Below are 15187 nucleotides of genomic sequence, written 5' to 3' on the forward strand. Positions count from 1 at the left end.
AAAAAACAAAAACAAACCCCTGAACAGCTGCAGCAATCTGGAGAAAGAAAAACAAAGTTGGAGGGATCATAATACCAAATATCAAGTTATACTACAAAGCCACTATACTCAAAACAGCCTGGTACTGACACAGGAGGCATATAGATCAATGGAACAGAACAGAGACCCCAGAAATTGACCCATTCTATTATGCTCAATATTTGACAAAGGAAGCAAGAGCATAGAATGGAGTCAAGACAGTCTCTTCAATAAATGGTGTTGGGAAAATTGGACAGATACCTGCAAAAAAAAAATAAAATAAAACTAGACCACCAATTTACACCATACACAACAGTCAACTCAAAATAGATAAAAGATTTAAATGTAAGTTGTGAAACCATGAAAATCCCAGAAGAAACCATAGCAAAATCTCAGACATCTCTTGTAACAATATGTTCCCAGATACATCTCCTAGGGCAAAGGAAACTAAGGAGGAAATAAACAAATGGGACTACATCAAAATAACAAGCTTCTGCACAGCAAAAGAAACCATCAACAAAGTGAAAAGGGAGCCCACTGTATGGGAGCACATATTTGGCAATGATACATCTGGTAAAGGGTTAATATCCAAACTATATAAGGAACTCATACAACTTAACAAAGAAAAGACAAACAATCCAATTTTAAAAATGGGCAAAAAACCTAAATAGACACTTCTCCAAAAAGGACATACAGATGGCCAAGAGACATGAAAAAATGCTCAAAGTCACTAATTATCAGAGATATGCAAATCAAAACAACAATGAGGTATCACCTCATACCTGTCAAAATGGCTACCATCAACAAATCAACAAATGACCAGTGCTGGCAAGGATGTGGAGAAAAGGGAACCTTAGTATACTGCTGGTGGGAATGCAGACTGGTGTAGCCATTATGGAAAACAGTATGAAGTTTCCTAAAAAAAATTAAATATGGAACTCCCATTAGACCCAGTGTTCCCACTTTTAGGAATATATCCTAAGAAACCTGAAACACCAATCAGAAAGAATATATGCACCCCTATATTCATAGCAGTGCAATCTACAATAGCTAAGATCTGGAAACAGCCCAAGTGTCCATCAGTAAATGAATGGATAAAAAAGCTTTGGTACATTTACACCACAGAATACTATGCAGCAGTAAAAACAGAAGAATCTCTTACCCTTTGTAACATCATGGAAGGACCAGGAAAGTATTATGCTAAGCGAAAAAAGCCAGTCAGAGAAAAACAAGTATCACATAATCTCACTCATATGTGGAATCTAATTAACAAAATAAACTGGTAAAAAGAAATAGATCCAGAGACAGAAGCAGAGAACAGACTGATGAATCTCGAAGGGAAGACAGGGGTGGGTGGGTGGTAGGAAGAGATCAACCAAAGAACTTGTAAGCATATATGCATAACCCATGGACACAGGCAATAGTGTAATGAAGGCCTGGGGTGGGGGGTAGTGGCAGGCTAGAAGGGGTCTCTGTTGGGGGAAAGGGGAACATACGTAATACTTTCAACAATAAAGATTTTTTTTAAAAAAAAGTCATTAAAGAGAACATTTTAGATTATATTCTTATAGCAAAGACCCTGTTTAACAATTCTTTGCATTACTTAGCATTATGTAGTGCAACTAGGCATGGGCAGCTGTGGTTTAAAATGGTCAATTATTTCACTCATGTGGAATATAAAGCTGAAAGCTACAAATAAACAAACATACTCATAGACACAGACAACAGTATGGAGTTTATCAGAAGGAAAGGGGGTAAGGAGGATGTAGAAGGGGTGAAAGCAGTCAAATATATAGAGACAGACGGAGGGTGGTGAAAATATAATGGACTATACAGATGATGTATTATAGAACTGTACACTTGAAACATGTAATTTTATTAATGTCACACCAATACATTTAATAAAATTTTTTAAAAGAGCCTGTGGAGATTTGACTGGGGTGGTGAAAGCACAATACAGTATACAGAATGTATTATAGAATTCTACACTTGAATCCTATATAATTTTGTTAACCAATGTCACCCCAATAAATTCAATAAAAATCAAATGAAATGTGTTCACTAAAAAAATAAAAAAATTTAAGAAGAGCTTATGAAGCTGCAAAGTATCATCACTATCTATCCCCCTGGCTAAAGCAACCACTCTCTATTTTGTAAGTGGTATACGTGCAGTTCTTGAGAAGGAATGGCAACCCCTGTCAGCTTTGAATTTGGAAATATGCTTCATCAAATGATCTACATCAGTGATTCTCAAACTGTGGTCCTTACCACCAGAGAACCTTTTAGAAATGCAAGTTCTGGGGCCCCACCCCAGATCTATAAAATGAGCAACTCTGGGAGTTGGGCCTGTATCTGTACAGGCATTTCTCGATTTACTACACTTCACTCCCGTGTGCTCTCTAGATGTTGTGTTTTTTAATAATTGAAGGCAAGACACTCCCTCAACAAAAGAGAATTATGACTTGCCTTCTTGCAGTGCTCTGGAAACAAACCTGCAATTATCTCCAAGGTATACTGGCAGTTTAGCCTTCAGGTGATTCCAATGCATGCTAAAGTTTGAGCACTGATTTACAAGAAACATAAAACTTTGATCCAAACATATTTTGATCTAAAAATAGTTTTAACAGACCTCAATTCTAAATAACAGAATGAGAGCGTACACAGGATGGGACAAAATTGGGTTTGCAGTTCATATGGAAAATAATACAATGATTAATAAATAATAATACAAGGATAAACTCTGTTTCACGTATTCACAACTCTAAACCCACTTTTGCCTCACCCGGTATTGGCATTTTAAATCTCCAGCATTCTCAAATCATACAGGGCTTTGAACTTCTCTGAGTGATTACCTGTTGGCCTAAAACCAGTATTTTAAAAGACCGGGGAAAGAACATTAAAAGCATAAAGAGATCCTATTTCTCCCCTCTTAAGTAACTGTGTATTACATTAGCATAGCCCTGGTAGAGAGAACAAAAGTTAGAGGGCAGTGCAGTGGCAGTGGAGTTACAGTTGTGTTCCCAGCTATGAAGTCAGTCTTTGTTTTCTTATTCCAGGTCAGGACCTTTGGAACAATGCTTCTTTGAGCAGGTGTATTAGGCTTTCACAGCACCAGTCAGATGTAAGGGGGGTGGGGGGGCCGATAAAGCTTCATAAGTAGAAAATGCCATTCTCTTGAAACAGTGTATTCCTAATAGAAATAGTTTCATCCCTTAAAAAACGAAAGAAGAAAAAAAAAAGCTGTGTAACATTTCAGAAGCAACAAAAAACTTTTTAAGTTCATTATATAGAAATTATATGTTGGAGACAGAAAAAAAAGGGTAGTTTGTCAATGCTAGTGAAATAGGGTTTTATAATATGTAATCACTTTAAACAATTTGATTATAAACTATACTCATTATTTAAGACCAAAATACTATAATATGCTTTATTTGTTTTGAGATGTACTTACAGGCCATAGTCAAGTTTAGTGGTAAATATTATAATAGGGTCAATGGTACAGGATACAGTTATAAGGACTCCTTATATTTTACAACAGTTAGTCATAGAACAAAGGAAGAGGAGTCAAGAGTTTCTAAGAAGAGGACATACATGAGAAAGCTGGGTATTTGAATACATTACCAATGAGCAAAATTCAGTAAAGAAATCCTACACATAGGTGATTTTATCCAGAGACAACTTACAGTAACTATAGTATAATTGCAAATAACAGATGAGTTTTTAAAAGCTTGATTACATCTTAATGAATTCTTAAAGACTTCCTTTAGTGCTGCTAGAGTTTTTCTACTGTGCAGCCTCTAACAGCAATAACGTGCTCTTTTTCTATGTGTGCTAAGTGGCTTGCTTGGAAGGACAGTAAATGATGTATTTAATATTAATTAGACCCATGCAGGAGTTTTCAGATCGGCTGTATTAGCAAATAATCCCACTGCAAATAAGTCTTTTGCAAATAAGAATGAGGGTTGAGCAACCTTTCAGTTTTCGCAGTCCCAGAACATCCTCATCTCCACAGTGCTACTTCCTACAGAATGAAATACACAGAAAGATCCTCTACTTCCTTCAATGAGGTTGGGAGCTCCAGCTGCTCAGATTACGACCCCATACACCGTTACTCATGAAGCCACCTATGGCATAAACTCTGGCATATTATAGTGAAACACCAGTGTTTTGTCTTGTTATACCTTTCCTCCAGAGCTGGATTTTCTTGGAAACCAATGAAGTTTAAGTTTCAGGGCCCCTCATTTGCAGAGGCCCCCCTTTAAGGTTCTGAAAGAGACTCTAGCAATTTTCTCACGGTCTTATGTTTTGGTAAAATTTGCAAAAGGTATTTGAACTACAATTGATTGTAGAGTAGTCATTTTGCTGATTTCCCCTCCTCTGACTTCTCTCTCCTATCAGTTAGCATTGGAGCAGCAGTGAGCAAATTGCAGATCTGGCCTAGAGAAGGTGGGATGAGGATACGTTTAGATTTTGTTTTGATTTAGTGGGATGTATAAATGTGGCTTGTCGTCTTGTGCGTATGGTTAAGTTATTGCTAGCTGTCCTAGTAGAGAAAGGACATCCAGGAATACTCTTACTGTCTGCTGTACTAAATCACAGAGCCTGAAATCTTCATATAAACGTGTCCAGTGGTGCCTAGCATCTGAAGTACGTGGGTGGTAAGAGAGAAACAGAGCCAGAAGCTGGTCTATGAAACTTTTCTGGGCTCTAAAAAACACATATAAATGTATATATTAACTATTCTAGAGAAGTATGCGAATCATCTTTTGATCACATCTTTAGCGGATATTAGAAATCACTGTCATGTGAAATAACGATTAAAGACTAATGCAAAAATGTAGGAACAAAACATCTTAGGGTACATCAGTTAATTAGTAAAAACACTTCTTTTCCTAGACTTTGTGATTTTTGTTGTATTTGTCACCCCGATTTGTAATTTGTTGTGATTTCTTATTACATTCTAAATAAATATTCATTGTATATCTGATTTAACATTTAAAATTTTATATTCTTTTTCTTAAAAGAAGTTCCCCCAAACTGAGTAACTTTAAAACCTCTCAAAAATGTGGATCTTCATCTAAAAGGATTTGATGTCTTTCCTGCACAGTAGTTATGGTAGTTTTATTTTTTACCCCTTTTTTCTCAATAAATGCAAGAAAAATCTAATATCAAGGAAAGAAAGAAGAAAAGAAGTAAGGGAAAGAAGAGAAGAAAAGGACCCTGTTTATGGGGGTAGGGGGTGGGTGTGTCTCAATATGAGACAGTGAATCAGATCTTGGAGTCAGACACAGGGAAACCTGGAGTTAACTCTAGTGCAGCCGTGGGCAAACTACGGCCCACGGGCCGGATCTGGCCCGTTTGAAATGAATAAAACTAAAAAAAAAAAAAAGACTGTACCCTTTTATGTAATGATGTTTACTTTGAATTTATATTAGTTCACACAAACACTCCATCCATACTTTTGTTCCGGCCCTCCGGTCCAGTTTAAGAACCCATTGTGGCCCTCGAGTCAAAAAGTTTGCCCACCCCTGCTCTAGTGCCATCATTTATGAGCTGTGTACCACATTCTCTCACCCCTTTAAACCTCAGTTCTTTCATCCCCAAAGTGAGGATAATACCACCAATGAAGATTAAATGACAATGTATGTGAAGAACCTTGCCAAGTGCCTCGCACAGATAAGGCATTGAATAAAACTTTAAAATGCCTTATTCTTGAATGTATAATCCAAATTGTATTTCTTAAAATAGCCTTACTAATATGCTGCCTGCAGGATGAACAGCAAAGAAATAATTCCAGCATCCTTCCTGCCCTCTTCACAGTAAATTGGGAGCAGTGCAGCATATGTGGAAAGTTCATTTCTTTTTCTGTGAAGGCATGGAACTGTCTGTACCAGGTGAGAAAATATGTCATCTTCCATTCTGAACAAAAGTTAGCAAATAAAATGTTGCTGACAGACTGTCTAACAAGTGGAATAGGATAGCAAATTTGAGAATCTACATAATAAGTTATACTGAAGTTCTCACACACACACACAAAAAGGGGTGTGTATGTTACATTTGAGTTAATAGGCTCATTTCAAAGACAAAGGTTTAGGTATTCATGCATTTACTGACTCTCATGTTTCCAAGGCATCTGAGTACAGTAGATTAGGAAAGTTTAGAAGCAGATAACAGGATTAGAAATAGCTCAGAAGTCAACTCAGGGTTCAGGTGTCTCCCAGGCATGTCTAACACTTCACAGCTGTGATAATATGGGCAAGAAGGCTGGAACACCTTCCGCAGGGACCATGATAAGCAGCAAACTGTCAGCATTAAATGCAGGGAAAAAAAGAGCTGAAGGCACAAGAGGGTGATATAAAACAAAACAAACAACAACAAAAAAAACACAGTAGTTAAAAATGCCACAAAATAACCTGAAATGTCTCAGTGTCCCTATTCATCAATGACCGCATAAGTATACATAGTTGTCTGTCCTTAAGTGTACAGGTAGTTCAATGGCCAATCAGGCTCAGAAAAGCTAGTTACTGGTGCATAAAGCTTTTCGCCTGAGGTGTTCTCTTCCTCTTTATTTCCCTTCCTTTATGGAAATGCTTAACCGAATCGCCAAAGACATTTGAATCTGTCTTCGTTGACCTTAGATTCCAGAGCAACATGCTCAGATTGTGGAGTATTTACCACTAACCAGACAAAACAAATGAATTCTAACTGATGCACCTGGGCCCTCTCTTTGTTCCTAAGGCGTCTCAATTACCCATCCTTTGTATTGCCCACTGCACTAGAATCTTGGGCTTGGAAGGAGCCTGATAGTTCATTTAATCTTCTTTATTATGATGCAGAAACCATCCTCTGAGATGGGTCACATACCCTGCCCTCTGCAAAAGGTGGCCCATTCCTTTACCTCTCGTTTTTAGAAAGCCTATCCTTATTGTTATATCACAGCCTCTCCCTGCGTTCTGCCTATCAGTTGTAGTTATTTCCCCGGGAACATCCCAAATGGACCTCCATGTTTCTTGTACAGATTAGCCCTGTGGGTCTTGTGAAACACACAAACAAACACATACACAGAAACAATCATGTCTTAAGTCTCTTCCTCACTGAGCCTAACATCCAGATTCTTTCAAGCACTGCTGTCTCGGGGTAGCATTTGTTAGCCCCCCAACACCCAACGCCCCACCCCCCACACATACACACACCCTTCTTGCACTTCTCACTGTTTCCCTGCTCATTTCTGGCCAAGACCTTTGTTACAGTTGTCCCCTCAATATCCTCCTTTAGTTAATATCTTACTCTTCCTCCAATCTTAACTCAATATAAGTCCCTTCGGGCAGCCTTTCTGACTTTCCCACTTTAGTCCTGTCTTCCATTATATGCTTTTAAGGCATCTCATAACTCTCCTTTGCTGTACCTATCCCAGCAGCGATTTTGCATTTATTTGTGGGGCTGAGGCCAGTATGTCCTATATGACTAGCAAAGTACGCATTGAATGGAAAGCACCGAATACATACAAATTTGTATAATTGGCTCTTGGGGCGTTGGGTGGGGCGGAAGAGTAGCTCCCTAAAGAACCAATTCCACATGACTTGTTTTTTAGAGACTTTATAAAATGGATAACTTCGGTATACTCTCAAGATATAACCAATTCACTTTAAGGAGCTAAAAACTCAATATTTCTTAAACCAAGCTGGAGTGAAATTTTCATCATTTTACCTAGAGACTAAAGCCTGCATTAACAACTCAAAATTCTAGGTAATGTTCTAAATCTCAACATAGCTTTTTTTATTGCGGGGGAGGGGGGGGCGGGGGGGGGGGCGTAGATGGAGTTGTTGATTTTTGTATTGTTATTCAGAGAAGGTGTAAGAGCCAAAATGAAGAACTAAGTCTCTAAGGTTCAAATTAAAGTCAAATTAAAGGAAATTAACAACCCAACTTTGAGATTAGCATTCCATTAAGAAACAAAGCAAGAAATAAAAATCCAGGGATCCTGTTTGAACCAGAAAGCTTTTCTTAAGCCACTGAAGAGAAACTTTAGAACCGCCTCAAAACACAATTTAGCGCTAATCCTTAATTAAATTATAGCTACTGCACATGCTCCCTAGCCCCCAAAACCACTCTCCTCATTTTAAGCAAATTAATCAGAGCAGCTCTTGAGCCATATATGCCTGCTGACTATAGTATGTGGTTATCACCTCCTATAATAAACACTTGAGTACAGCTCTTTCTGCTCATTGACACTATAAGCATCACAGAGTGGCTACACTATACCTAATTCATTGTTACATCATCGTTACTATAAAAATGCTCCTCACACAATATATAGGGGAAAAAACTTGCTTAATAATTGAAGAAATTAAGGAATTCCACAAAACAAGATGACAGGTGACAGATTCTTTTTCTGCATTCAGTCCTGTCCAGGTCAACATTTGTGTCCATATTTATACAAGGACATCAATGGTAACATGATTGCATAGTCAGATAATAAGAATATAGAGACATAGCAAAAATTTGTGTGGATTAACTTTGTGGGAACATATTATATCAGTTCAAGGGCCTAATCTATAATAATAAAAGGGTAATATGCTAATAGACTGGACATCATTCCTGACATTTTTCCTGATCAAGCTGGGGTGGGAGGGAAGCCAGCCCTGGTCCTGGGTGTCTCTGCCAGTGGCCGGAAAAGGGAAGCCCAGGTCCCGGGGGCCAGAGGGAAGTCAGTGCCGGCAACCGGAGGAAGGAAGGCCTACTCTTGCAGGAATTTTCATGCATCAGGCCTCTAGTTCATACATATATGTGTGTGAATATATATATTTTACATGCACCCTGGCACCAAAAACCACTCTCCTCATTTTAAGCAGATTCACTGTTAAACTGTCAAGACATAACAAGTCAGCTCTTAGATGGTATTTCTTGTACAGAAAGAAGTCTTTCTATTCAAGAGAGCAAGGCACCCTCACCAATCCCTCATCTGTGGGACACAGGAAGAAGAGATTCAAGTTGATGAGGCTACTGCAGGGCAATATAAGTTGAGGGACAAGAGCTCCAAAGAGAAGGCTCTTCTGTGCCTCAGTCTTTCCCCAAGCTTTTTAAATTTTAAAATTTATCTTTATTTATTTAAATTTTTACTTTTGACACTATTGCAGGTGTTCCCCAAGGAGGGTTGCCTGAAGATCAACTTGTCAATAATAAATAAACTCCCAAGTTTCCCCTTTTGAGCTTTTGTGTTAATCGATGGACCTGAGGAGGAGCAGGTTTGGAGAACAGAGCTTGTGAGTTCTCTTTGGACACATTCAAGTCTCCAACATCCACAAGACATTCAGATGGAGATGTCAAATAGGCAGTTTGATATACAAAGCTAACATGGGCCGCAGTCAGGCTACAGTCTGCCCAGAAGTGGAAAAAATTCTCCCTTCCTTAGTGTCCTACTTGGTAACCCAAGCCTCAGAGAAAGCTACTGGGACTCCAGAACCCAAGAGAATATTGCCTGCAAGTCCTGTTTATTCCCCACAAGCTCAGACATCAACATCTGAGCCAGACTCTGGCTGTTCCGATCCAACCAAGATAAACTAGCTGCAATCATATACCCTTTGAATGTGTTCCATATACTTACCCAGACTCACCTGAGAACCCATTTAGGCTTGGTGCCCACAACCATCACCACTACCACTAAAACAGCATTTGACTGATACTGTTCAAACATGTTCATCAGATTTTCCCAACCTTCAGTACCTCTAGTTAGTGACCTTAATCTTCTACCTGGTTAGGAACTTGGCTTTGTGAAATGCCTGCTATAATAGAGTTTAGGGATGCAAAGGATGAGATATTTGTTCTCAGTTTGATAAATAGCCTGGCCACCCACTGATTGGCACATTGTAATAGGAATGACAACAAAAACTATCAAACCAACCAGCTCTGAGGTTAAACCTTCATGTCTGAATGACACCAAGTGCAAGGGGTGTTTAAAAACATTAAAGAAAAACTTTAAACAAAAAAGTATAATGTGGACAAGGTGAGTATAACAATGACCATGACTAGTCAAGAAATGGGTAGAGCCTGGCCGGCGTGGCTCAATGATTGAGCGTTGACCTATGAGGTCACAGTTCGATTCCCAGTTAGGACATACCCAGGTTGTGGGTTCAATCCCCAGTACGGGGCGTGCAGGAGGCAGCTGATCAATGACTCTCATCATTGATATTTCTCTCTCTCCCTCTCCATTCCTCTCTAAAGTCAATAAAAATATTTTTTAGAAAAAGAAAAAAATGGGTAGAGGCGTTCCATAGGCAATTGGCCTGTGGTGCAGGTCTCTCCTATACCATCCTATGCCAGGTGTCCAGGTGGGCCTGAGGGGACAAAGAAGAAGATACCACCCAGCATCATGCGTGTATGGGCTGTATGTTTGTGAACATGTAACCAAATGGCTTACTACATACATATGATGAAGGGCCTTATTAGAAGCAGACAGAACATCGTGTGCTTCACTCTTCCCAACAGAATTGGAGACAGCTTTTTCGTGAGCTCATTGAAGCTGAGTCTTGAAGGGTGTGGGCAAGGTGTAAGTAAAGGAAGGAATTCTCGGCTAGAGGGAAGAATATATCTGAATGCACAGAAGTGGAGCAGCAGATGGTGTGTCTGGGATCATTTTCTCTAAAGTGTGTGGAACATAACACTGGTGGGAGCAATGATGAATTAGGCGAAGATTTTAAGTGGCATGCAGACACTACACTAAATAACAATGAAGTACTTGGAACTGAGAAAGGTATCCGTCTTGTAATTCCCTTCTATCCTTGCCCAGGAGAATCTCTCAGTTGGTTAGTAGGATGCTAATCTCTTAAAAGCTAATCTTCCTACTTAACAAAATGGAGCAGGTTTCAGGCTTAGAGGTTTCACAGTTAACAGTATCTAGTTATAACTTAACATTAGGTTGTTTTTATTATAATTATGCTTCTCTTCTATTTAAGGCAAATGAGAGTGGTTTTCCACTTATAGTATTGATATGAAAATTTCTTTCTAAACAAATTTAAATTTTAAGAGTGAGTGATTTTAAATGCAAATACAGAAAAATATTAAGGAATACGTAAATGTGTACAGGTGGTGAACCCTTATGGGAAGAATTATGATGGTGGTATGTGGAAATACTCTCTACAAAAAAATGTTAGCAGTTTGCTGTGATGCTATCACTGCATTATTCAGAGATAAAGCCTGGTAAAATGGATCAAGTTCAAATCTTCCTTCAGTACTTTCTAGCTGAGTGGCCTTAAGGTCTCTAAGTCTCACATCCCTCATCTTTATAAAGAGGATCCATCTTACAGGAGTGTAAGGACTAGAGACAACCAATATCCAGGTCCTAAAATTATAGACATTTTTAACCTCCTTTATAACTTCCCAACAAGCTTTCCAAGGTTAACCATGATTGACTCTGACCTAATTTCTCTAATTTTGTGAGACATTATGTCTGCAGAGCTGTAATTGGTTTCAGAAAAGAATCCACTAGGTCATTTTTCTTTATTTCTCCATTAACCGATGCAGGAAGTTAGGAAATCAGTACAATGCTCATATCTATTTTAGGTCACCTCCAATGGTTGTGACCCCACCCAGTCCAAGTCAGAGGATCCACGTTAGATTCTCATGTTCTGAATGCATGTTGCAACATTTTAAAAATAATCTTTAAAAAAAATAAATGGTGTGAGCAATATAGCCACATCTCCAAAAACATAATAGTACTGAGAAAAGGGAGGGAGAATCACTTAATGCACAGTCCACAGTTGAAGCCCCTTCCTTTCAGTCCCCTTAGCCCTCCCATGACTCACACCGCTCCTCCCCTCGTAATGAGTCCTAAAGAAGCCTGTGGACATGCATGTATGGAGTGTAGCAGACGACTCTCAGCACCACTGGTTTTCCAAAAGCAAGCACCTGCTGAGACTTGGAAACCAAGAGATGTCCTTGTAATCATGACACCTTGCCTAAATAAGAGATAAATTGGCTACTAAGGGTAGCCCCCTTAGTGAGCGCAGTCTGAGTTTCCAGCTCATGTAGAATCATTAACGCACAGCATAAAAGCAGTTTCCTCTCAAACAGTAGTAATGATTTTCCAAAATATGCATCTACGCCTTGGGGAAACCTGTCATCAGAGGGTTTTCTGTCTGCTGACTTTTGCTCTCACTTCCTGGAATTGTTTTGATAAGTAGGTCACCTCATTCAAATACAGGACACTGCTAATATCTCCCGTGCCATTTGCAGTTCTAATGACAAGTATGATGCCCAAGCAATTTATGACTCTGGTCTTCACTGTGGCTATACATTTGTCCTTCACCATTGCCATGCTTCTTTCTAAAGGAACCACCAGACTTAATGGATCAGGGACAGTGGTTTCTTCTAACAACGTGGTATAATTCAGGAGAGCAGTTTTTAGAAATGCCTCTTTTGTAAGTGACAGAACGATATATGTCTCATGACAATGGAACAAATGCATGATTTTTTTAATCCATGATTTTAAAGAAGAAGTGACCAGTCTAACAGTTATTTAAAAAATATTTATACTCCCACATCTAGAGCCTACTACTGGAAATCCTAACTTTTGATTGGTTGAAAAGACTGAAACCTGCAGTCCTCTATCCCCTACCCTCCACCCAAGAAAATGACTAATTACTTCTGAATGACCTTCTCAGCTCATTAGGGATCTGCTTAAAGCTATCATACTTACAGTGTACACAATGTTTTCTGTTTTGCAAGTCCTGGTGATATCCATATAACCATAAATACATACAAGAAGACAATGTATATCTAGGGTCTGATAACTTTTCTTGGTGGAGATAATAATCATTTTAAAATTTGTATTTGAAGACCTAGAAAAATTTCAAGAAAGCCACCATTTACCTCTGATGGAGTAGTTTAGTCTAGCTATTCAGAAAAAAGAAAAACATGTGGTTTTATTACACAACTGGACTCTAATCTAAGGATCTAAATGTTCCCAGTTCAAATAAATCCTCACGAGCCTGCTTGCTCCTCTGATTGGCAAGTCTGAACAGCCCCACGCGGAAGCCGACCTGCGCCTATACCCAGGTAAACGAGCAGAGACTAAATCCCCAAGTGACGTAAAAGCAACAGCCAAGAGCAAACATCCCGTTCACCTTAAAGATAATATAAAGAAAAGGATACCTGTTCTTCCGCTCTTTGGTTTTTTCTCAGCACCGAGACATATTTTCTAATCGCATGGAGAGGGTGTTTTTTGAAGTAGGAGAATTTAGATTGAGGCAACAGATTATCCATGACGAGGAAAACAAGAAGGTCCTTGTCTGCCCCTCCCTGTCGACAACCATATGAAATCTAGCTTCACAATTCCACAGATGCCTCAAGATTTGCTGGTAGCACGACCACTTTCCTGCACACAAAGCAGATGTTCTTCTTGCCGCTTCTTCTTTTGGGTAGAGTTCCCGGGGAAACCACGACAGCCAAGTGTGAGCTCCGTCTAAAAGCGTCCAGAAATGCAATGCCTAGAGGGCGGGCTGTAGGAGCCAGGAGGAATTTAGGGGCTGGTCCACCGAATGCAAATTGCTTAGTGGTAGTGATGCCACTGTCCTATTTCTAGCACCAGCGTTCTCTTGCAAGCTATGTTAATATTAGCTAGCTGGTGACTTTCCACACCCACAGACTCACAGGAGGTTTAATCTTAATTCTTCTGACAGCTTTTCCAGCTCTTAAAGAGAACGTGACATGTGGTTGCTCCTGCTTCCTTCTAGATTTCATATCATCGTGAGAACACGCGGACAACCCTCAGCTGCATCTCAGCTCGAAAGTGTTGATTCAGTTTTGAGAAGCATTTTTTTTTTTCCCAGGAGATTTCTTGAAAAAAAATTAACAAGTTACCTCACCCTTCATTGTTATCAAGGAGTTCAATGCCAGCACTGAAAACGTTTAGTTTACACTGTCATGCATTATGCAAGATACACAGTAACCAGATACTTTATGTTAATTGGACAAGAGCTGCAAACAGATTCTGCTCTGAGTTAAAAGGCTTCTTGCCTTGAATCCTTATCTCAAATCCACAGGCTGATTCCAGGAACATTAAATTTCCCCAGGCTTTATTCCGAGTGTAGGGAGAAAAAAAAAAAGTTATATATTGACTTTCTAACTGTTTCAAAAAGAATGCATGCTTTAAAAAGAGAACATGATAAGAGGTCTTTGGCCTTGGAGGACATGAAATCATAAAATTTGAAAGTTCAATATTTTTTTAATACTCTGTACATGTCGTAGGGTTTCTGAACAAAGTCTCCATGCAGGCTTTGCTGTTTTATTATCCTTTTTAACTTTGCAGTGGCTGGTGCATTTGATGGGAACACTTGGCCACTTCTGTGAGGGGCTGTCATGTAGAATCTAGGCCAGGCATCAACGGAAAATCATGAGACGCCGAGATTTGCTTTTAAGTGGACAGAGCGAGCACTGCAGGCAGGAGCGTGGTAGGTAGGTAGAGCTGGGAACCCATGTTGCAGCCCGCGCCATGCCCCTGGGTAACCTCCCTGACACTCCTGGCTGGGCCCTCTGCCTCCAGGGAACACACACTTGATGGGCCTAATGTGGGCTGTGCAGCCTGCAGCCCAGGCCATCTGTCAGGCTGGCATCAGGCCCACTTGCAAGGTGATCTTCCAGGACCAGGCTGGCAATTCCAAGTCATTTATATACTGCTGCTGGGAGGGCTCCTTGGAAGAGGAGGCCCTGCCCTCTTGTCCCCTCTCTTCCTGTCCACCACTACTTGTTTACGGAGGCTCTCACAGCCCTCAGTATTCCAGAGACAGCAGACTCTAAGGAGGGCCAGAGAGAAACACTGGCTTGTAAGTCACTGGAATGCTAAGGGCTCAGTGTTACAGACTCCCTGCCAGCTCGTAGCCCAGGAAAACAAGGAGCTTGGAAATCCGGACACTGGCCAACTGGAGGCCCTGGACAGTGGGGTGGCCCTTAGGGCTTTGGGAGTAGGCAAAGGTAGGTAGGTAGATTCCTCGAGGAATCTACCAGCTGCCCTTTTGCTTCTCACTCTTTTTTTTTTTTTTTTTTTTAATATCTAAACCTTCTAAGATGCCTCTCACGATAGACAGGAGCTGGCAGCCTGCCAAATACCCACAGCACGGCTGGTGATCAAAGCCTTTCCCCAAAGGACAAACACAAAGCAGACTTCATTTCAAAC

General features: G+C 39.9%; 1 protein-coding gene and 1 long non-coding RNA gene across 8 annotated transcripts in view; one reads left to right on the forward strand and one right to left on the reverse strand.

Moving 5' to 3' along the window:
• Positions 1 to 13559, reverse strand: part of ATP2C1 (ATPase secretory pathway Ca2+ transporting 1) — a 131153-nt gene extending 117594 nt beyond the window's left edge. For 2 of the 7 annotated variants that reach the window (XM_059663975.1, XM_059663973.1), the window contains exon 1: positions 13168 to 13554. In XM_059663975.1, the coding sequence (XP_059519958.1) occupies positions 13168 to 13278 (111 nt within the window). In that variant the 5' untranslated portion in view covers positions 13279 to 13554. Of the gene's footprint in view, positions 1 to 13167 lie in introns of all 7 variants that reach the window. The other 5 variants (XM_059663979.1, XM_059663980.1, XM_059663977.1 and 2 more) reach the window with 3 other exon arrangements.
• LOC132215574 (uncharacterized) overlaps positions 1 to 15187 on the forward strand; it is a 38867-nt gene that overhangs the window by 11809 nt on the left and 11871 nt on the right. The window contains exon 2 of the long non-coding RNA XR_009448547.1: positions 5839 to 5912. This is a non-coding gene — a long non-coding RNA (uncharacterized LOC132215574). The remainder of the gene's footprint in view (positions 1 to 5838; positions 5913 to 15187) is intronic.

The sequence above is a fragment of the Myotis daubentonii genome, chromosome 14, assembly GCF_963259705.1.
Source record: "Myotis daubentonii chromosome 14, mMyoDau2.1, whole genome shotgun sequence".
NCBI lineage: Eukaryota > Metazoa > Chordata > Mammalia > Chiroptera > Vespertilionidae > Myotis > Myotis daubentonii.